Genomic DNA, 22,899 nt, shown 5'->3' on the forward strand with positions numbered 1-22,899 from the left:
GGAGATGTTTATCCTAAGATAGAAGAACTTCCCCCCTTCAGATAAACTGTTTCCTTACCCAGGATTGCTCTTGGCAACTGCTCTGTGGTAACAAGACCTTACAAAACTTAGGGAAATAGGCCATGGAAAGGTTGACGTTCTGTCTATACGCCTCACTGAATATGAATTTAACATCAAGTTATTTTCCTCTTGGGCTACTGGAATGACCGAGGTTGAGGGAAGTGCAGAGTGAGAACTGTAAGGTGTGCTTCCCTCATCCCACAACTTCCTCCTTCATCCTGAACTCTCCACATAAAGCCTTTCTCAGGCACATAAATAGTACAGTACTAATTACACTCCATGACTGTAGGGCAGGTATTGAGCATGGTACTGATCACACTTAATGCCTCACTAAGGCAGGCTTGTGGTTTGTGTTATTGGCAAAGTACAATTCAACTGTATGTATTTTCTTGCGTCTGTTAGTAATAGGACTTGGCAGATCTACAGCTGCAGAGAACTGTACTTTTAGACCAGCTTTATTTCATATCTGGTGGTACAACTCATCTATTAAAAACCTTTCTGGTTTCCTTTCAATTGAGTATGCAGGAGCACTCCGTTTCACCCACTGGCTCCTCAGGATATTGATTGAAACACTTTAAACTAGCTTTGAAGTTTGACGATCATTTGCATGAGGTGAGCATGAATGTTCCTAGTCTTCATTAGTCAGTGCCTGAAACTCAAATATTTATTTGGCGCTCTTGCCTTTACCTTTGCACCCCTTTCCATTCTGGCTTTTAGAGGCCAGTGTAAGTGCAGAGGAGCTGCACAAGCAGTCATTAGCAAAGAGCCCTGCTAGAGGAACTTGCTGTTTCCAAATTGCTCTTACTGAAGAAGTCAGCGTACTGGTTTAAGTGGGCCACAGCAACAACAGCAAAAGCAGGCTAAAAGAACTGATGTCCTTCCTCACACAAGGAGCCTACAAGTCTCCATGGTCTTGTTTCAGCAAACTGAGCCTCTGGAGCATGTCTAGAGATGGGAAACAGAGCTGTGAAGGGTGTGTAGCACAGCTCTTATGGGGTGCAGCTGAGGGGACTGGGATTGTTCGTCTGGAGAAGAGGAGGCTCAGGGGAGATCTTACCACTCTCTAAGCCTGAAAGGAGGCTGTGGTGAGGTGGGGTAGGCCTCTTCTCCCCGGTAACAGTGATAGGATGAGAGGGGATGGCCTTAAGTTGCACCAGAGGAGGTTCAGGTTGGATGCTAGGAAGTATTTCTTCTCAGAAAATGTGGCAATGCATTGGCACAGGCTGCCCAGGGAGATGGTGGAGTCCCCATCCCTGGAGGTGTTGAAGAACCGTGTGGTTGCGGCACTGAGGAACACGGCCAGTGGGCAGTACTGGTGGTGGTGGCTGGTGGTTGGACTCGATGATCTTATTAGTCTTTACAACCTCTGATTCTGTCTCTAGTGTTTTACGGAGAGATGCTGAGCAATGGAACGGTAGTTCCAATGTCGCTTTGAAAAAAAAAAAAAAAAGAAAGAAAGAAAAAAAACCCGCTTCCAGCACGCAGCCAGCTGACCGGTAGAGAGCAGTGCAGTGCTCCAGTAGCCCTCGCCGCCCCGCCCCACAGCCGGCCATGAGGCTGCCTCACGCGGCAGCCCGCCTGCTGCCGCCGCTCCCCACCGGGGTCGCTCTGCTCCGGCGACGCGGAGCCGCCCAGACTCCGGAGCAGGTGAGGCGCCGCGCTCGGCGGCACGGGGCCGGAAGCGGGCGGGAAGGAACGACCGGCCCCTTCCTGCGCCGCCCGGCGGGGGGGTGGTGGTGTGTTCGGGGTTGCGTGCTTAAGGGTGAGCCGTGAAAGGCTCTAAGGGAAGTGGAGGAATGATGGTCCTAGCTTGGAGGGGGGTGGTGTGGCACGGCCCCAAGGAGGAAAGCCCGGCAAAGTTCTGTGTCCGCTTAGTGAATAATACAGCTTTGTTCAGAAACCAGAAGCTCTTCTTTCTTGTGAAGTGAAACATATGTCTTGTTTTGTTTTTTTTTTGTTTGTTTGTTTGTTTTTCTTGTGGGCTGAGAATCAAAATCATGGCTGAATTCTAGCTAATTAGAGAGCTGTAAGAAAGAGGGGGACAGACCCTTCAGCAGGTTCTGCTGTGATAGGGCAAAGGGAAATGGTTTCAAACTAAGAGGGAAAACGGGTTGGATATAAGGCCAAAGTGTTTTACAGTAAGGGTGGTGAGGCACTCCAGCAGGTTGCCCAGGGAGGTGATGAATGGCCTGTCCCTGGGCACAATCAAGGTCAGACTGGACAGGGCTCTGAGCACCTGATGGAGCTGTAGGGGTTTCTGTTCATTGCAGAGGGTTGGCCTAAGTGGCCTTTAAGAGTCACTTCCAACTCAAGAAATTCCATGGCTCAAATTATTATTCTTGGAATAACTTCATTGTTGCAGTGCTTTGTGGCTCCAGAGAACTTGTACAATGATTTCAATGGATTTTACTTAAGTGTGTAGGTAAGCCTTGGCAGAAGTGATTGCCAAGTTCCAGGTTCTAGGAAGCAGTCTTTTCAGAGAATCACAGGATGGCCTGGGTTGGAAGGGACCTCAAAAATCATGAATCTCCAACCCCCCTGCTACAGGCAGGGCTGCCAACTTCCCCATTTATTACTAGACTGGACTGCTCAGGGCTCCGTCCAACCTGACCTTGAACACCTCCAGGGACGGGGCATCCACAGCCTCTCTGGGCAGCCTGTTCCAGCACCTCACCACTCACAGTAAAGAACTTCCCCTGACATTCAACCTAAATCTTCCCTCCTTCAACTTTAAAATCATTTCCCCTTGTCCTGCTGTTATCTACCCTTTCAAATAGTTGCTTCCCCTCCTATTTGTAGGCTTCCTTTAGGTACTTCCTTTAGGCTGCAATGAGGTCACCCCACAGCCTTCTTTTCTCCAGGCTGAACAAGCACAGCTCCCTCAGTCTGTCTTTGTAGGGACGGTACTCCAGTCCCCTGATCATCTTTGTGGCCCTCCTGTGGACTCTCTCCAACAGCTCTCTCTCTTTCTTGTACTGAGAGCTCCAGACCTGGAAACAGTACTTCAGATGGGGCCTCACAAGAGCAGAGTAGAGAGGGACAGTCTCTTCCCTGTCCCTGCTGGTCACCCCTCTTCTGATGGAGTCTAGGATACTATTTGGTTTCCAAGCTGCAAGGGCAGACTGCTGGCTCATGTTAAGCTTTTCATCCATCAGAATCCCCAGGTCCTTCTCTCAAGGACTGAGGCAAAGAACTCATTCAGTACCTCAGCCTTCTCTCTTCGTCCCTTGAAGCCAGTTTTCCTTTTACATTTACCAAATGAGGTACACTCATTTTGGTCTGTCTCTTCTGGACAGTGTACCTGTACAACATCTTCCTATTGTTTTTCATATCCTTAGCAATAGGAAGACATTCTTTTCAGTCATGCTTGCTTTTTTCGCTCCTGATAGCACACAGCCACAGGACCCACTACATAATCCTAGTGTGCATGGTGAGGGAATATGTTTGTCAGGCTTTGATTGCCCTCGCTAACAAGAGAGGAAGGAGAAAGGACCTAGCTTAGTTCTTCAGTTTGTTACATTTTAATATGTGTGGCATACCACCTCGATATCTTGATTATCACTGATACTAATTGATTTAATGTGAAAAAAATATTGTAATAGTTTTTAATAGTTGTTTTTGGTTTTTTGCCCTTTTAACTCCTTTCTCCGAAGCTGGAAAATAAAACCAAAGGGAAGCTCCAAAAGCAAATCTGTCAAGTTGTTCTGGACCACTTCGAGAAGCAGTACTCGACAGAGCTGGGAGATGCATGGAGCAGCATCAGGTCTGTTGTTTGAGGCAGACTGGGGTAGGGGAATGGGAGAGGTTCTGATAGTTTATAAAGCAATTAAAAGTTAACTTCCAAAAGAGTTTTGCATAGATTGTAGCAATTGTTCCAGTTTATTTGTCACTTAGAACTGTAATAAAAACGAGAAGTAACAGAAGGTTAGATATTGGAATTATTACGTTTTTCCCTGACATTGATTTTTTGATGTGGTGATTAAGTTTCTGTTCACCTGTATGTGTGTGTGTGCACTGCCAGAATACTACTGTCTTGCATGCTCTGTTAGCTGTTCTATAGAACAGTTAAAAAAAGTAACCCTTTCTACTTTGCAGCTGCTCTTAGTATTTTTCTACAGCTTCATAGTTGAGATGTTAGAAGAAATTGAGAACTGGCTGTGTATCTGTACAGAGAAGTGTGTCGCTTAACTTGAGCCTTAATCACACAGCAGCTGGAAAACTGGAATTCAGAGAGGACACCTTGCCTTCCCTGCTAGATGGCAGTTCCTCATAAAAAAAGCCATAGAAGAGCACTTCTGGGGGAGTTTATTGCCTAGCTTGTATGTAAGGAATGTGAACAAAAGCAGTTAGCTTCAAGATGAATGGTCATGTGAGCTTTGCCACATTATTTGAGTGGAAAAGTTTCTTTTATATTTGTAGTAACCATGTTACTACTCTGAATGACCTCTTGAAAATATATATGTGTAAATAAAAGCATGAAAGTGCAGCATTAGTTGAACTGAATCAACCTAAAAACTCTTTAGGCTGGATCAATTTATGTTCTGCTTTTAGTCAGTGAATATTGCTGATAGGAATTCAAATGGAAAATGGGAAATCTTTGAAGAAAAGCCTGAAAAAATCAAATTGAAATAAGAACAGTTGCATTCCTGTATTTAAGCACTGCTTTTCTATTATCTTCAAGGAATGTCTCCTCACCTAGGTTTTGTTTTTTGTTTTTTTTTTTTTTCCTGAAGCAGCGACTGTAGAACGTACATAGAAATTCAGCAAAGGACACTTGTAAAAATTGCATTTTACAAATGCTTGTATACAGCATTGGCTGGAATGACCACTGCAAAGCCGATGGGATTGCTTTTGCTGTGATTTCTGATAAATAATGTTACAGTTGCTATTTGCCCCTAGAGAAGTGAAAAAGTTGTGTTTCATATGTTATAACTTCCACAGTCGTTTGTTAAAGAATTTGGAAAAATTGAGAACACCTTACTTAGAAGAAGTTAGTGTTTTAATGCAATAACTAAGGAAAATGATGGCTTGATTTCCTGTTGAAGTTCTTTTCCTGCATGTTTTTCACAACTGTATCTAATCAGGATGATTCCTTTTTGTTTGCAGAAGAATCATCTGGTTATCCATATGTAAGAAGAGGCTTCTTGTGTGGTGGGAAGTTCATCTTACTTGTCAAGTTATTAAATAGATTTTCCTTTTTCCAACCTAGAGAGGTACTCACATACCCATTGTACTGGCAGCACGCCGTCCTGCTCAACAAATTCAGCCACTCTGCTGACCTGGAGGACACCTTGAATGCACAGGGATATCATCCTGCCTTCAGAGGAACTTTGCCCTATCTTCCAAGATCACTGAAGTGTTATGTCAGTAGAACTCCTAGGAGGTTCCCTTCACAAAAACACCAGACTGGTAAACTGAAAGAATATTATCTACTCAACGCTGCTTCTGTGTTACCAGTGCTGGCTTTAGAGGTGAAGGATGGGGAAGATGTTTTGGATCTCTGTGCTGCGCCAGGGGGTAAATCAGTAGTGATCCTACAGTGTGCCCATCCAGGTACTGTATCAAGAAGCTGATTTGCATCTGGGCTATTTGAGTTGTGTATGTGTTTCTATATGAGAGTTGGAAATGGGGTGGAGGGTATTTAATAAAAGTGTTTAGTTCGGTGCTGTTTGCTAACATTCTTTTGAATTCTATTTACCTAAAACTGATAAAAATGGCAGAAGTTATTTAAATATAGGTTACTGCATACTGGCAGACAGATGCAGAGTAGCTTCGTTTTTCTTTTTTTTTTTTCCTACTAATTTCTTTATATTACTTCTAAGAACTGAATTTTACTTTAAGTCCTTTGTAGATTTGTTGACCCATGAAGTTAAGTAATTTACAACTCTAGAATGTTTGTACTTTTTTCCCCCCTGCTTCCATTCTGGGCAGTGCTATGCAAATAGCGTAAGTAAATAAATGAACCAGTGTAAAATAGAATATAGATTAAATGCTAGATCTAGGCAGGGGAAGAAAGCTTATGGCAAGAAATTGGTCTATACCAGTATTTAATAAGTTCCAGTCTTGATTTACCTACATGTTGCAGAAGAGAGCTCTGAGATAACCCTAACATTTTAGAAAGCTGCTGCTTGGTGTTGCCCAGTTTTGCTAGGCTGGGGGTTTCAACTAAGCCTTGGTTACTGTTTCCAAGTTTGTCCGTTAGTTTGGGTAATTGTCTCAAAATGTTTGCAGCAACTTAGATTCTTACAGATGAGAATGTTAATTGGAACCACCTGTCTCACTGATTAGAGCTGGTTCTCATTCTCTCTCACTTAGAGGAATCCTGCTGATGAGCTAAATGAAATGTGGGTTACCCTTTCAAAAATTTTCTAAGGGGGAACGTTTGTTGATTTTTACCTCTGCTTCTAAAGGTATCAGTTTGTTGCTGAGAAAGTAGGGTTCAAGGAAGGTTGATTGTGGCTCTATGTGAGTGGCTGGATGCTGAGATGTATTCTGCTGTCTATAGCAGACATAGAATTTAGGATGAACTACAGATGGGTATCCAGATTTGGGAAAGGAAAAACTTTAATAAAATAGCAATAGGAAGTAAGAGAAAATGTATTGTTGCGCTTGATAAATACAAGTGACTTTTCTTCAAAAGCTCTGACTGCTCTGACACGTTGCAGCGTGGGGTGCAGTCAGCTGAGCTTTCATTCAGTTAAAAGGCTGTTAATTTATAAGAGATACATACTTGGTTATCTAAGCGCCATGGCAGAAGGAGAATCTAGAATAATCTTCAGATAGCACATTGGATGTGACTTATGTTTAAAGTTTGTTTTACTGTGGAAGTCTATTGCTAACTTAAGTATTTTATTCCTAGTAAATATTCATGGATTGCTTTATAGGAACGTGTTGAAATTTGTGAGGGTTTATAAAAAACAAGCAGTGCTATAAAACGTGTGATAACATAAGCACATACTTTATAAGCTCAGTGTCTTTCACAGAAAGTATCCGTAGAATTTCTGAGAATTGTGTAACTTTTTTTTTAAAGAACATTTACTTTCTTTTCATTATTTTAAGGTCAATTTCACTGTAATGAGTATGATGAGTTGAGATCAAGATGGTTGAAACAGACAATGGAATCCTTCATCCCAGATCCACTATTTAACTTAATAACTGTCTCTAACCTAGATGGTAGACAGATTGGAGAACTTAAGCCTGAGTTCTATGACAAGGTAACATTCCACTACTTTTCATATGCTGCTCCCTTTGTTTTCTTATTTTGTTGGGTTCAGAAGAACATTCGCACAATGTTGTAGCTTTGTTATATAAACATCTGCAGAGCCTCAGAAATCATTTGATGAACCTTACTGCATGTTTGTTCATGTGCTAGATGATGTTATCCAGTTAGTCTTGACAAGGAGCCTTGATAACGAAGAGCTTGTGGCTTCAGGTATGTAGTGGAAGTGCAAAGTCACGGCTTGAGCCAGTGATTGAGCACCTGGTGGGTAGGCAGGGCCAACCCAGGGGAGCTCAGTTGCAAGCAATGCACTTGAGCGATTAGAAGAGATGGAACCAGCACCCACCCCTTCCCAGACCTCATTTAAGGGTTGAAGGTGGAGACGAGGGTATCTTTTGCTAGAGATCCCTGTCTACCTGAGGCCTTCTGAAGATAAGTACATTCTTTCCTTTGTTTCTTTGCCTTCTGCTGTCATGTTTGAGCAGATCCTCACTCAGTGCAGCTTGGGGTCTTGCTACTCTGCCATTGTTGCACCTTCCATCATGTTACCGTGAGGAACAAGAAAGATCCATCCAGGTAGAGGGTAGTTTTGGAGCAGCACCTTCTTATGTTTTGTTTTCTCTTCCTACCTGGTGATTCCTTAAGAATGCCACATCTCAGCATAGTAGTTAGATTGTTCCCACACCCAAGATGGAAAGTAAAATATGGTCTTCTCAGTGCTTGCAAAAGTAGTTTGATAGACAGTTCTTAGAAAGTGAATATCTGCATTGTGAATTGTCTTATTTGCTCTTTTTTGTATAGATACTGGTTGATGCTCCTTGTTCAAATGACAGAAGTTGGTTATTCTCTTCTGATATTCAGCAAGCTACACGTAGGTTACTACAAAGGAATGAGTTACCTGTTCTGCAGTTCCAGCTGCTAAGGTGAGAAGTGTGAAGAGGAGCTGTTGAAGGAGCTTTTGTAGTTAATGAAAATTATATGAGTCAAGATGTGTCATGTTTAGAATCCAAACCTAAGTTTCACTGCATGAGGAAAAAAACCCGTAAGAGTATGTTGTTGCAATTATTGTTTAGATGAAAAAATTAATTTGAATATGGAAATTTGCATGGTGTAACATAAGTGGTGAGGTCTGGGTCCTTTGCTGTGCTGCTTCTGCATGGTGCTCTTTAACTAACTTGTATCTATGTCTATTTTCAGATGATTCAGATCAGTCTGGTATATCTTTAGTGAATAAAGCTAAATTGATTTCATAAATGTTCTTTATCTGAAGTGAAAAAACTTGCACAGTATTCCTGGTTTGCTTCTTTGTCTTAAACTGTGAGAGTAGTCTTATTTTTTTTTGTGTGTATGTGTGTGTGTACCCCTTTGGTTACTGTTAGCCCAAAAATACAACTTAGCATAACTAATTGGGTAAAAGAAAAAAAAAAAAAAAAAAAGTAAAAGGATGCTGGTTTATGGGGGCACCAGGCTGGGGGAGGCTATCTATTTTTCAGGAGCTTCCACCTTGTAGCTTAAATCAAAGTTGTCATGTATTACATTTCTTTAATAATACCAGAAATAGGCTGGCTAGCATTTGTGAAACCTTTGAAACTCATTTTTCTCCAATGAGGAAAAACTGTCCTGTGACTTCTCGGTAATTCCTTATAGTCTTCAGTGTTTTTAACTAAGAAATAACCATGCCTGAAGTCTATCTGTCAAAGCAACTTGAGGGGAAATACAACATATTACAAAAAAAAAAAGTAGTCGTTACGGAAAGTTCCTTTTACAGCATTTCCAGGTAGTCTTGCACAAGTTCTGGCTGAAAAAGACCTATCAGAAGCCTGTGATTTATAGCAGAAATATGAGTATCTTATTGCAGTAATGCATCATGTCATTTATTTCCTTTGAAGAAATCGATCATATTTAAAACACTGACCTATTTCAGTTTTTTTCTTTTCAATATTTGACATACAAAATCCAATTTGTGATTCCCAACCAAAAGAAAGCATATATCATGCAGTGAAATTTGGAGAATTTGCATAAATCATTGGAATTTGTAATGCTGAAGTGAAAGACTTGTGACAACAGGAACTTTTTTTTGGGAACAAAACGAAGCAGAAATACGCACCTGTCACCCCCAAATAGGGTTTAATTGAATTATTCCTAAATTGAGGAAAGAATTTTGTCTGTTGAGAGCATACTTCACAGTAGCAACAAGAATAAGCTTTGTAAGGACTAGAACAGTTTTGATATGGGGTTTAAAATCCTTTTACTTTGACTTACATTTTATCGTTCAGATATATCTGAGCAGTTCTGTAGATTGAATAGTATTGTTATGCACACTGGATATTATTTCTCTCTAAAAGATTTTGGGGCACAATAATTAAATGGTGAGTTTCATGATGTAAAGATTGCACACTTAATCTAATAATGTACTTAGAAGGATTGTATGTGTCTGCTGGATTTTTATTGCTCCTTCTGATTATTTTAGAAAGGATTTCCAATATTAATGGCATATCAGATTGTACGTGAAAGGAGAAAAAGGAAATTATAAAATGAGAGCAGGAAAGGCTAAATGATTCATGCAAGTGCATTAGAATTTTTGCAAAACTAAGATTTAGAATATTACCTACTTGAGCCTTTGTTTTATAGCCAGGGTACATAATTATAAATTAAAAACTCAGTTAGAATTCAGTCTCTGATACTTTCTGGTAATAGATACCTTCCAGTAATATCCAGGAAGGCTGAACGTATGCTAAATCACTTTCTTTGAGCTCACACAGCGCTGGCTCTGGGTTACTTATTCAGGCTGCCTTGTGCTTTATGTTCATGGGTATCTCTCAACTCAGTTGCTCTATCTGTAAAACAAAAATAAATATAAAGCTAGATGTCAGCAATTTTGTTGAAAGTAGTGGAAGAAATGGTGTGATTTGAAGATAAATTATAAAAACCAGGTGTGACTTCAGAATAGCAATAATTTTGTTGTATCAGGAAGACAGCAAAAGAGGTTACCTACAAATGAGAATTATAAAATGCGAAAGGGAGTGCAATCTTTGTTTATTTTGAGTGGCATTCAGCACATAATTTGTGATTTCTACTTTTTATTTATGGTGATGCCTCACCTGTAATCCTGTTCTGAATTTTGTCATCCTGTTTTGGGGTTTTGGCTAAAGCAAATCATTCTTTGCAGGAGGGGGAACTGGGGACGTCAGTGAGGAAGAAAAAGTTTTTGTAATACATTGTACAAAGTGCTTGAAGGCTTCAGGGAGTAAAAAATCTTTTTTTAAAAAAAAAAAAAAGTTGAAACTGATGTAATGTTCTTCCTCCACCAGTCTGAACAAAATCTGAAATGTAAATGAATAGCATAGATGTTGAACAGCAAATTTTATAAGCAACAAGGGCATCACTGATTTGAAGGAAATTGAGACTATAGTGATTGTTAATATCAAAACCAAAGCATCCCTGCAGAGTGCTATAATCCAAGAACATGCTGCAAATCTTGTTATTATTTGGAGTGTTCATGCAGAAAACAAATTGCAAAGTAAGGAATGTTCATTTCCTGATAGTGAATGCTAGCGTGAAAGGCAGTGGTTCCCACAAATGAATTTACCAATCTTATCAGTTCTCAGATGAAAATTAAACTGGGGGGTTAAAGTCGAGTGCATAATAACTTGATGGTGAAACTGTTACAGATGTTGTAATTATTTCTGAATCACTTATTGCAGCTGAAATAAACTGTTAGTATTCAGCTGAAAATAAATCCAAACAGGATGCACTTCAGAAAATGCAGCAAAGGCATTCAGACTACTTTAATTCTGTACACGACATCTTGCAGGAGTTAAACAGCTCTAATTGGTGTCTCATACAGTTCTGGTCCAGAGGAACTCAAACTGACTTTAAAAGATGTAGCTGACTTTTTTTCACCTAGTTTTCTCTGAAAGTAGTTAATAACTACAAGAGGATGTATTAGTTTTGAGCGTGTAAGGCAAGCATGCACAAAGCTAAAAGGTTTGAGAGAATTTTGAGCATATGAGGTTTGAAGAGACATGACTATTCTGTTCTTCTGATTACTGGTGGCAAAGTCAGTAATACAAAATACTTGTTTTGCTAGTTGATCTTTTGGGTTGTATGGGTTCTTGTTTTTCAGAATTCAAAATGAAGCATTGTATCTAGATTAAGGAGTCAGAAAAAGACTTTATTGCCCTTGGTTAATGAAATGCTTCCATCAAGACAGTGAGCATGTCCCAGCATCACCATGGTTTGTTAAAGCATGTCAGCAACTCACTGCAATCAAACAAGGAACTTTTTTTCCTGACTGCTTGATAACTATCCACGAGAACAGCCCCTAAACACTCCACATACCTTTTAGCAGAATGTCCAATGTCTTGTCTTCCCTCTTGAACACCAGAGTCAATGTGCATGGCACGCTTCAGTCACCTGTAAAATAAGATTGACATTTTCCCTTAAGTTATCAGTAGAATTGGCAGCCTAAGTCTCTAAAGGCTAACCTGCTTACCAGCAGACCAGCATTATTTTCTGAAGCCCAGTCTTTTGAAAATTAAGTGAATAATAAAGCTTCTCATGAAAGCTTAGGATGCAAACAATTGAAGTTACAAGCTGCTCTCTGTAATTAAATCTGCGACATAGATTCATAGAATAAATGTGCTCATAGAATTTCATCATAGATTTTTTTTTATTAAAAGAATTGGAAAAAAAAGTGTATTCAATATTGAAATACTGAAATACTGAAAAAATACAGCAACTCCACTATTAATCCTTTGATTTCGGATGTGTCTTCTGCGTTTTCACTGAAGAGTTTTCCACATGTTCATCAGTGAAGAATTACAATGTTTCTTTTACCCTTTTTTGATGTATGTGTGCTGCAAATTGCTTATTTTGCTGTAAAGTGAAGGCAAATTCTGGTTTATTTATTTATTTTAAGTAGGTAGTATGCAATCATATGGCGAGGTATCAGGGTATGGATACCACCATACTCTATGGTTGGTTGTTTTTTTTTGTTAAGACGAGAGCCTTTATGACATGTGGACATGTAATGATATATGGCAGCCTTGACTGAGAGTACTAGACTCCTACATCAGAGCTCTTTGGGTTAGTTATGTAGCATTTTCAAATGATCTGAGGAAATGCTTAACTGAGGTGTCAGTGATGCAGTGGTGAATTGAGAGAGGAAATAAATGCTGTGTTCTGTGGAGAATGGAAGAGAAGACATGTAGGAAAGTGAGGGGTATGTACATGTCTGTACTGTTTTTTGGCTTGTCCCCTGGAGTTTTTCCTATTCCTCCTTATGTACTCCCTCTTGTTTTCTGTAATCATCTACTCACCTCCACTGAGAATCTGTTAGAATTGTAACTATTGTTCTGGCAGATTCTGTAGGTGGTTCTTCCCTTAACAGCTTTCCGTCTCTGAAAAATTGAGTAATTTATGTAGAGTGATTGCCCAAGGCTTCGTATCAGGTGTGCTCTTCAGGGCATTTCACTGAGCAAAACCAGGCTCCTTTTCTGTACCGTCTTGTCCCTTCGGTTGAAAGTGGTTTGGTAGCTGTTGGCTGGACAGTGAGCTTTTACATTTTGTTCTAATTATGCGTATGTCAGTATTTATTCCATGCTATTCCTCAAGAGACTGTTGGTTACACTGCTAGAAGTACAAGTCAGTCTTATTCCTTTCTGTTGAGGCTGCCATGAGACAAAAGTAGGGATGTGTCAGCAAGAGGGGAGCACAATGTTTGAGCTTAGGGAAGGTGGGAGCAGTCAGTCCCTGGAAAACCAGACCAGAATCTGTTTTATATAAATAGCTGTTAACTAAAACACTTAATGTTTGAAAATTGAGTATTAGTAAGTGTCTGAATGAGTGTGAGAGACATACTGCCTCTTTGTTCGTATTAAAAGTCAGTCTTTCATCGGTAGGTAACACCTGTAGCAGGGAACAAAAGAATGCCTTTATTTATTTTAGAATAGACTCTGGTTGGTTTTTTGGAATTATGACTGGTTTCAATTTTTTCAGTCTTCAGAGGCTGCTGTTGTGGCCCAATCTCATCTTTCTTCAGAGATGAAATAATTTCTGAACTTATGTACTGCCTAGTTCCTAAAGCCTTTTGAGTGTTCTGTTCATAACTTACTTAACAAGTCCCTGATATTTATGTAATTTACTTATCAACTAGTGGGTTGCAAAAAAAATCTGGAATCAATAAACAGAAAAAAATCTATTCAGTGGCTAGATACTTGGGTTCACAAATGTGAACAAATGAAGACAAAAAATTACTTCTCTCTTCATTCTTTTCTATATATGTGTGATTCGTAAATTGTAATGAAAAATAGTACTTCAGAACCTGCGTGGTAAAGTCACAGTAGGCTTCAAAAGTCTACTGGTCTGCCTTCTCTAGTTGAAAAGTTTCTATTTGGGCTGACTATGTTAATAATTTCTCAAATAAAACTCTGAAGTTTGGAAGAGGAATGGACCTCTGCAAGCATTAATCCTGCTATGACTGAAATGACTGAAGTTCTGATTTGAAGTGAGCTGACTTTGGCTGCTGCAGGGTAACTACACCTAGCCTTACTGTCAGTGACACTGCTTGTGTGGAGGCACAGCATGTATGTGTATGAGGCAGCTGCAACGTTTGAGAGTGGGGGAAAAGTTGATGGGTATTGCATTGACACATTTGACTCTTAAATATATGTATAGAAATAACCTAATCTGTTGTCCTTGTCAGGGTACTTTTAGCAATTTTAGTAAGGCAATTTTAGTATAGCAAAGGATATCTCGTAGCCTTGTGTTAACATAGTGATTGTTCTAGGACTCAGTGTGCATCACAGGAGGAAGCTCAATAATGTTAAATTGAGGTCTAATATTCTTGAAGTCTTAATATACTTATCAGAAGAACTTGAAAATATTTGCTGTAGAAACATTATTGATAGGAATTTTCAGAGGAAGATACTGGAGCAGGTGTGTTTGGTTTCCTTTTTTGAAGGCTGTTTAGTTTAATTCTGCAAAATAGCTGTTTGTTACCATACTGTGTTGTGATATTTGAAGTTGTCTCTCTCTGTACACCTCTGTCACTGCTCTTCACAAATTATTATAAACTGGGCATGTCATCATAAGAGGGATTTCCTTATCATCTTGGCTTTATCTGAGGAAAAGCTAAGCAAAACCTTTAACGTGCAGTCCTTATTACCATGATGCACCTGGACTACTGTAAGAGAAAGAAAGAAATGCCTGATATCTTTTGTCAACAAAAAGAATAGAATTGAGGATAAAAGCAAGCTTAACTTGAAATACTCTAATTCTAGAATAGTTTGTATGTGTTAGCAGGTTTCATTCTGATCATGGTCGTGCATATTGAGCAGAAATACATTCCAGTTGCCAAAAGATGGCGCTGTTGAAGTGTTATTAATTTTAAAATACCCTAAAATATACCCTATCTTTTTCTTTAAACACTGAAAAAGGTTAAATGAGTAATGTAATTAATGCTGACCCTTCCAGTGGCCTGCAACATACACCCAAGCATAGGAGGAGTGGGCTGAACATACAGGTGTTAGTTGTAATTTTGAATTACAAATTTATTGTCTGCCTGTTTTTGAAAGAGAATTGGCAATGCCAAGACTTTTAAAACAACTAAAATGTCAGATTATCATGTTTAATTTTCATAGTGTGAAAAATCTTAATTTAGGGTTCTTGCTTAACTGTATTTTAGTGCTTTTAGAGTTGGCTCTAGAGCTGCCTTTATTTCCAGAGGTATCAAATAATCATACTACTGTTTCCTCTAATAGCATCATCTCTATTTCTAGTTTTAAAGTAAACTTCTTGAGAAGTAAACTTAAACGAAAATGTTCCAAAATAGTGTATTCTTTAAAATAAAATGTTATCCAGTATTCAAGATTTATGAGGGATTAAGAGAGACTGATGCACCATTTGTACCTCTGACTTTGTGGTATAATAAGTGCTATTGAACCTGTATCCAAAAAACATATTGCAAAGAGCAAAACTTTTTTGTTGACAAAACTCATTTAGAATGAGGAGAGGTGGAACTTATATTTGGATTATGGTTTAGACTTATGTACTGGAAAGATGTAAGTACAAATTCAGTGACTGGAAAGTAATAATGTCAGTAAGCTGAGGCAGACAGAAGAAGCATCAAGCAAATTTCCACAGAATAACGTACCAGTTAATCTCAGTATAACCTGTTATTTTCTAGCTGTTGTAATTACAATGACTTGACTATTTTGATATTGTAGTGAGTTTCTCTAATTGTACGAAACTGATATCTCCTAAGTTGCATTAATTATCTCAGAAAATATTGACTTTTTTCCTTTAGTTTAACATGTAAGCTTTCTCACAAACATGCAGTAGTAATTGCAGTTCTATAATATACTTCTTTTTGCATGCTGTTTTATATTGTATCCTGGAAGAGCGGAACCTTTGGATTCAGGCCTTATATGATGAATGGTGCATGTTAATTGATTGCTTTGTGTTTTACCAGTTTTATTCTTCTTTTGTTTTGCTGTGTGTTGACCAGGTTACAGAACTAAAACAATAACCTCTCACTTCTGCAATGGTGCAATATGATAGGGTGCAACACAAGCTGAGTTACACACATCAGCAGTTGACAGTATAGTAAGACAAAATTGGTTGTATGGAAAACTGGACATAGGAGGCTCCAGGAAAAGTTTCCTGTCCTTCTAATATGTATTCTCATGAGAAGCTTGAAACTGCAGTGTTAGTGCATGTCACATGTAAAATTCAGTATGGTAAACAGGTATCTTCAAGTTATCAAATTAAGTGTAACTCTATTCATATTTCAACTAAGTTTTGCTACTTCTTTATTAAGTTGGAAGAAGAACATCTGTACCACTACGAGAAGAATCACTGTGGTTTAATTACCTAATATATTTTATGTTTAAGCAACACATTATTATAAAAGAGAGGTGAAAAAACCATCAGTGTCTTCTGCCCTCACATCCTTTTTAGTTATCCACATTTGGAGCTCATGTTTGGAAGTTGCCAAGTACCTCATGACAAGCACTGGATTGCTTTGTTGAGAGTCAAGCTTTAAATAAGAATCAGAGTGATAATACCTATTGTAAGAGGAACTGTACATCCTTGAACTGTGTAGTCCCAGCAGCGATAGTGGGTTCTGCTGGGTGTCAGTGTGTTATGGTCTAGCTCTGATATGCCCCTTTAATGGGACTTGTTTCCCTCCCTTGTTTATAGAAGATTAGTTTACTAAATGTATTTGTGCATGCTTTCTTATCAATGAATTCTCTATCATGCTGACGATGAGGGGATCTGATTCTCTGAATCAGCTTAACCCACCACATTATCCCTCTGTGACTTTGAGCCCAGCTCTTTTTCACTTTGAATTTTGCAGCTCTTTGAAGGTTTTTCAGAAGCCAGGCACAGCTTAATCAAGGATGGCGGTTGGTTGACATTGAACGCTGCTGCTGAAACAGCTGTTGCTGAGCTTGTCAAGATGGATAGATACAGTGATTTAACCTTGCAGTGTCAAGTAATCTCCCTTAGGTATTTTAATTCATGACATAGGTTCAGAGTAAAGATGACTTTGCATTCAGCAGCCCAACTTTTTTGGGTTACGGGGTAGTGAAAATTGTCAAGGAGTCTTGGTTTTTGTTGTGAGGTTTTCTGATTTTCTTCTGGAAATTTTGTTGCTCCTTCTTCTGAATCCTGCACCGGGGTCTTCATGGTAGGAGCGTGGTGCCTTTGGAAATAGTGCCTATTAGTGCCTAATAGTGAAGTAACAAATAGAATGTTTGTTACTTCATAGGAGAAAAGCATTTAGCGGTGTCTAGGCTGGCCTACTTTATCAGTACTTACCTCTTTTCCAGTTTTTAACAGTAAAAATATTTTCTCACTTGTTTGAGTTCTCATATAGTATATGCGTTATAGGAATGCAGCTGTAGTTATCAACTCTGAATACAGTTTTATCAGGTGTACTGAAAGTACATCTTGATTGTTGTGCAGAAATATTTTCACATTTTTGACTGGCTGTTTTTCTGTGGCTCAGCATTCCTGGATATATGGAGAAGGTGTAAAAGGAAGGAGAAAATACAAAAATGAGAAAACTATTTGGTTTCTTATAATATTATGAAGATGAGCTACACTTTAAGACATTGTTTAGATTTCTTCTCAGTAAGTTCTGATAAAAAGCTAGAAATTGAGCAACTATTAGATGTGGGGAAAATGCTTTTATGATTTCCAGAACTGCTACAAGTCTAAGGAAACAGAGAGTTGTGCACTGATCCTAGTTTGTTGTTCATCTTCAGAATAAGAATATACTTGCCTGTTTCTTTAATGATTTTGTATTTGTTTATGATTAAACACAGAACACTCTTTAGGAATGGCCTCACAGAATGGCCTTTTGGAACAGTACTTAGGTACGCTGTCGTTACTAAGGTCTTAGATCTTCAGATACTGCTGTAGCACACCTACAAAGCTACATACTTTTAGAAGGAGTAACTGAACTGTGAACATTTTTTTTTTTCTCCTTTCTTGTAGTAGCAGAAACAATTATGCCTGTGGCAAAACCGCATATTTCAGTGACCTTTTCAGTTCTGTGAAGTGTTGCTCATGTTTCGTACATCATGTTTTACATGTTAAATTTGGATACGTATAATCAACTTTGTGTATGAATGAGGAACTGCCCATGAACTACATTTACAGCTGTTTTATCAGTGTCTACGTTTGTCTAAGAAAGTGGATATGTTGTCTTGCTTCCTGATAGTGACTCATTGTGGCACTTAACTGTTTTGTTCATATGTTTAAAAGTGCAGGATTTGCAGTGTGGCCTGTGATTCCTCATTAGAAACTATGAACAGGTGACACTTTGGGCACTGGGTTGTTTTGTACCGAGACACAGCAAAATGGCAATGAGCGTTACACCAAAATTCTGAAGAGATGCTTTACTGCAGAATTTCTAAACTAGAAAATGGTGCAATTAATTATGCTTTAAGAAGATAATTTCATAAAGATTGCTTTCACTCTAGTATTTGAAATCTAAATAAAAAGGCAGCCAATTCAGGACATCTAAAAACTTTTGTTTGTTGTGAAACAATGGAATATTACTGAATTCCTTGCAGATATTTTGTGATGTGCATACTGTGACTTCGTGCTCTGCTTTATAGTGGCTGTCTTTGGTGCATCTGGGTGTGTTTTGGTTGGTTAGACAAGCCAGACAGAAGTAGCATTAACTCTGCCCATTAAAATGGACGGCTGTCACCATAGCGCAAGAGCGGCAAACAAAAAATTATTTGGACAGACAGCTGAGGCTCTCTGGTCCAATACTTTTTGAACCCTGCTATAAGGTGTATGTGTATTGGGGTGCAGGAGGAAGAGAAGGGATGACTATCCAGGACTGAGTAATTGAAGTGAATGCTGGTAATTAGAATCGCAGAGTCATTAAGGTTGGAGCAGACCTCTGTGATCATGTAATTCAACTGTCAACCCATCAGTTGCAGATTTGGAAAGTAAGGTCTGGGTTGGACAATGTGACCTTCAGGGTTCCCTTTCAACATAAATCATTCTGTGATCACGTGGAAAAATGTTGGTATGACAGCCATTCTATATTTACTGTCTCAAAGTGATGTGGTTAATGCCATCTGTATCAGACTGTATCTACAATATTCTTAAACACTTTCACAGATCCTCAGAAACTACTCAGAAGTCTGAGATAAGCTTGCTCTTTCACAGGCTTTAGCTAAGTTTGGAAGTGTCCTAGAATGAGTCCATTAGGCTCAGTTAAATTGAAAGTATTCAAACTACTTAAGTTTTCTGTAACCTGTTCTTTACCTATAACAGGCTGATCTTGACCTGTTCTCTCACTTATGCTAAATGTGAGCCATCTGCTCACTCACCATCTTTTTATTGAACTGATACAACAAAGGCATTAAACACTGACTTTTAATTTTTTTAGCATCATCTGTTGTCAGAGATCTGTTCCCTTATGCTAAGTAAAACTGGAGTAGTGTAGTTACACTAACTATGTATTTGGCTTGTTGATGAACCTTACTGAGACTAATAAAAATGAGCAAGATGATCTTACACTCCTCAGAGAAATACAATACAAAGTTTAATGGTATAATGAAAAGAGTATAGAGTATATTACAAAGGTGTTTTCACCTGGGAAGGTGAACAGTGATGTATTATCTCAGTCATTTGTCCGGGTGTTTCCCTATTATTTATAGGACTTTCAGAGTTGCTTTGATCCTGCTTGTGATAAAGCTTTTATTATTGATTCTCATACTGAAAAGGCCCAATCTTGTTTTTATAAAAGAAAGAAGGGACTTGAGGTTTCTCCCTCCTTCACTCTTTTTTTCTTTTTTCTCATTCTGATAACATGCTTAGCAGATCCTCAGCTTGCCTCTGGAGGAATTGCTATTTCAGTGGCATTGTGTTTATTCATCTGAGCCTGAAACCAGGCTCACTGCTTCTGGGTGCTGCTCACCTGATTTGAGGATTGGGGTTTTTCGTTTCCACTTAGTGTCTTTGTGTTGCTGGTTTTGTTTCTTCTTGGTCAATGCAGTCATCTCAGTGTTGCCTGCCAATCTAAGAATTCAGTAGTCTTCTGTGGTACAAGGTTTTCTTTTCTTTTTTTAATTTGCTGTAAGTTTATGAATTGAATGTCTCATTTTCTTACTCTTACAAATTACAGTCTGTCTTTCTTTATGAGAAGGATCTTGGGAATCTGCTTTAATGGAAAGTAAGCAGTTTGTTCAGTCTCAGTTTCAGTGGGGAATTAAGGAGGGGTGAGAGGGGAGGGAATACCCTGTACTGTCCATCAGTAGTCGTGAAATATTGCCCTTATTTAGCCAGTATTTGTCAACAGGGTAATAAGGGTATATAAACACGTAGACACAGGTAGATGATATAATGCAACAAATCATATTTCCTTAGGAAATCAGATTGAGAAGTAGTGTCTAAGTGAAATCTCCAGCCCTGATATATGCTGAATAAGTTGCTGAAATTGCACAAATTAGAGCAGAGCAATTAGTCCAGGCTATTACTGCAACAGTACATTCTGCTATTTGTTCACTCCAGCAGCCAGCTAAGTATCTAACTAGCACTTTTGATGTGGTATTCACCCATTTTGTATGCACAGTTGCAGCATTTTCACAGTTATGCTGTGCATATAAATGATCCAAAGTATATTCTGCAACTCTGAATGAATGCTGTTATCTACTTGTCATTCTTACATTAAAAAAACCAACACACTCTTAATTAACTGATAATACAATAATGAATGAGGAGGCAAAACTGTGATGCAGGTGTTCTCCTGAACTGTCAATTATTCTATTAATATTTCATGATGTTATTTTTTCCTATTTGTGTACCTATTTGTAAATCTAGATTTACAACTCTCACACCTTTCCTCCTTTTTGCCTCCCCTATTCTATCCCTCAGTATTTCACTATGTATGCTTTTTTTCATTATTTGCAGGTCTGCTATTAAAGCACTGCGTCCTGGTGGATCATTGGTCTACTCTACTTGCACTCTCTCAAAGGAAGAGAACAGCAGTGTAATAAATCTCATTCTGAACTCCTGCACTAATGTTATTCCTGTAAATATAAGTGAAATTGCCAAAGCTGTTTCCCAGGAATTCACTTTTCACAGTGCTACACAACAGCATGAACTTCTGGTTCTGCCAGAGAAAGGGAGAGCGTGGGGTCCAATGTATGTAGCTAAATTAAGGAAAATGTAGTCCGCTTGATGCCCGTTAGTTTATTCACTAATCAACTAAACTGTATTTATTTCTACTATACTGTGTGTGTGTGTTTGAACACACGCATGTCCAAGTCAACTGAATTTCAAGTTTTGCTGTTTTGTATATGGAGCTCCCTAATAAAATGTAAATGAAATGTAACCTGGTTACCTAAAAATACAAAATGTGTTTTTTAACATGGGTGTGTGGGCGAAATCGGAGCCTGGCAGTATTTTCCAGGTGATGCTCTTAAATGGATTTGTATTCCTGAATAGAGGCCTGTGTGGTTCTTTTTGTACTGTTTTAAAATTACTAATTCTGATGAAATAGAGTATATTTTTCAAAAATGGTTTGAGTGGTGCCTGCTTCTGAAGTTTTGGAAATCCTGCATTCATTCTTGAAGATACCTTGAAATGTGTTATCTTGAAATGTGTTTTCTTGTAAGAGCTGCTTTGTATGCAAAGTTGGTCATCTTTAGCTCTGACTATTCCTAGCGGTGGCAAAACAGGTTTAATATTAGTTAGGTTGTTTAATGGTTGAAAACTGTCTTATGTTTAGCTGCTGACCTTTGCATCTGTATATCAGCACCAGCCTTTTTTAGCTTACAAAAATAATTTATATTTTTGAAAGGTCTCTGTAACAGTTGACTTAGATGTGTTTAGCTTTGATACTTAGTTTGTGACATAATGCAGTATATCGAGCTGGCTATGAGGCACACAGAACCGGAATGATTAATAACTGCAGTAGTGGTATCGTATTCAGACAGTTCTGTTACGTGATTGTAGTGATTATGAACAAAACAATCTGAAGAGGTGGCTTATATCCCAAGTAAAGGAATGTTAAATGAATTTGTGATGGTACATCTGTGGTGTGTACAGGAGATTCAGTGAGAAGAATACATATTAATGTTCTCTTAGGTTTCCTCAGTTCTGCTGTGCAGTGCTGTAGAGAAATATGGCTGTATAGGCAGGTATGTACATGTTCATGCATATATACACATGCAAACTGTATTTTCACGTATACTGTGGATGGACTGAGTGTATAAAGCATCGATTTGTCAGTGCTTGGCTTTTGTCTCTGAATAAATCATGTAACAGTATATCTGTTTGGTTGGATGCCTGTGTTAAAATAGAATGGAGTCCTCCTCTGCCACTCTTAGCAAAGAAATTAAGTTGTTCCCCTGACTGAAGCTTATAGTGAATTTTTAAGGAATGCTGTTGTCAAGAGTGGAGATTTTTTTGGGGGTGTATGGCACATGTCTCAAGTTTGCGTGATTGTGTACATATGGATGTCATATTTTGTGTGTACGTATTTGTGTACATGCGTGTACAATCAATCCCAACCAAAACCAAGACTAATGCAATTTTTTTTCTTCTTGAAAACAGAAGGACATTGGCTCATAAATACTGGAAAAAAATAGTTAAAATGATTATTGATTCAGCACCTCATTAACAAAGGTAAGAAGAATGTTGATGATGTGAGGTCTTCTGTCAGAAGTTCCATTGGAAATGCAGTAGTTCTGCTTCAGTTTCTCTAGTAATTCTGTTGTGGCAAGCTGAAAAATGCTTGTTACCATTATGAGTAAACTACCTTTTGTCTCTGGAATGAATTTTGTTTTTAATGCTTTTATTCTTTGCTCACCTTGTTATATTGATGGGCTTTAACTCTTCACAGCAGTCCTGTCATAGATTGCTTAATGTCTGTCCCCACTCTGAGCTGTATATTTATTGGGAGCCTCCTGGCCTAGTATCTAAAGCAGTGAGATGGCAATGTTCAAAACCACGGAAGCTAAACTGTAGAAAAATCTTTGTTGCTTAAAAACAGATGCTGATTGTAAACAGTAGCTTTAGTTCTTTAGGCTCCTGTGACCGAGAAGAAAAATGGTTGGGGCAGTTTGCCCTCAAATAGAATCTCG

The 22,899-nt window shown here is 38.7% G+C and overlaps 1 protein-coding gene across 2 annotated transcripts; it reads left to right on the top strand.

The window, feature by feature from the left end:
- Window positions 1–1,590: 1,590 nt before the first annotated feature.
- Window positions 1,591–22,085, top strand: NSUN3 (NOP2/Sun RNA methyltransferase 3). 2 transcript variants are annotated; one of them, XM_052665866.1, is made up of 7 exons: window positions 1,591–1,707; window positions 3,714–3,823; window positions 5,167–5,189; window positions 5,270–5,613; window positions 7,120–7,274; window positions 8,081–8,202; window positions 20,723–22,085. In XM_052665866.1, the coding sequence occupies exons 2-7, from the start codon at window positions 3,809–3,811 to the stop codon at window positions 20,982–20,984; spliced, it is 921 nt and encodes a 306-aa protein (XP_052521826.1). In that variant the 5' UTR covers window positions 1,591–1,707; window positions 3,714–3,808; the 3' UTR covers window positions 20,985–22,085. The 2 variants fall into 2 exon arrangements, with proteins under 2 accessions (XP_052521826.1, XP_052521816.1); XM_052665856.1 differs by lacking the exon at window positions 5,167–5,189 and having other exon boundaries at window positions 1,595–1,707.
- Window positions 22,086–22,899: the final 814 nt, after the last annotated feature.

This window comes from Tympanuchus pallidicinctus, unplaced genomic scaffold (assembly GCF_026119805.1).
Source record: "Tympanuchus pallidicinctus isolate F22 unplaced genomic scaffold, pur_lepc_1.0 scaffold10, whole genome shotgun sequence".
In the NCBI taxonomy this organism is placed as follows: domain Eukaryota; kingdom Metazoa; phylum Chordata; class Aves; order Galliformes; family Phasianidae; genus Tympanuchus; species Tympanuchus pallidicinctus.

Bases quoted from the DNA above. Each gene is read 5' to 3' on its own strand.
- NSUN3 (XM_052665856.1), top strand. From the start codon at position 1,612: ATGAGGCTGCCTCACGCGGCAGCCCGCCTGCTGCCGCCGCTCCCCACC. The intron at 3,824-5,269 runs GTCTGTTGTTTG...TTTCCAACCTAG, and splicing joins GATGCATGGAGCAGCATCAG to AGAGGTACTCACATACCCAT. The intron at 8,203-20,722 runs GTGAGAAGTGTG...CATTATTTGCAG, and splicing joins CTGCAGTTCCAGCTGCTAAG to GTCTGCTATTAAAGCACTGC.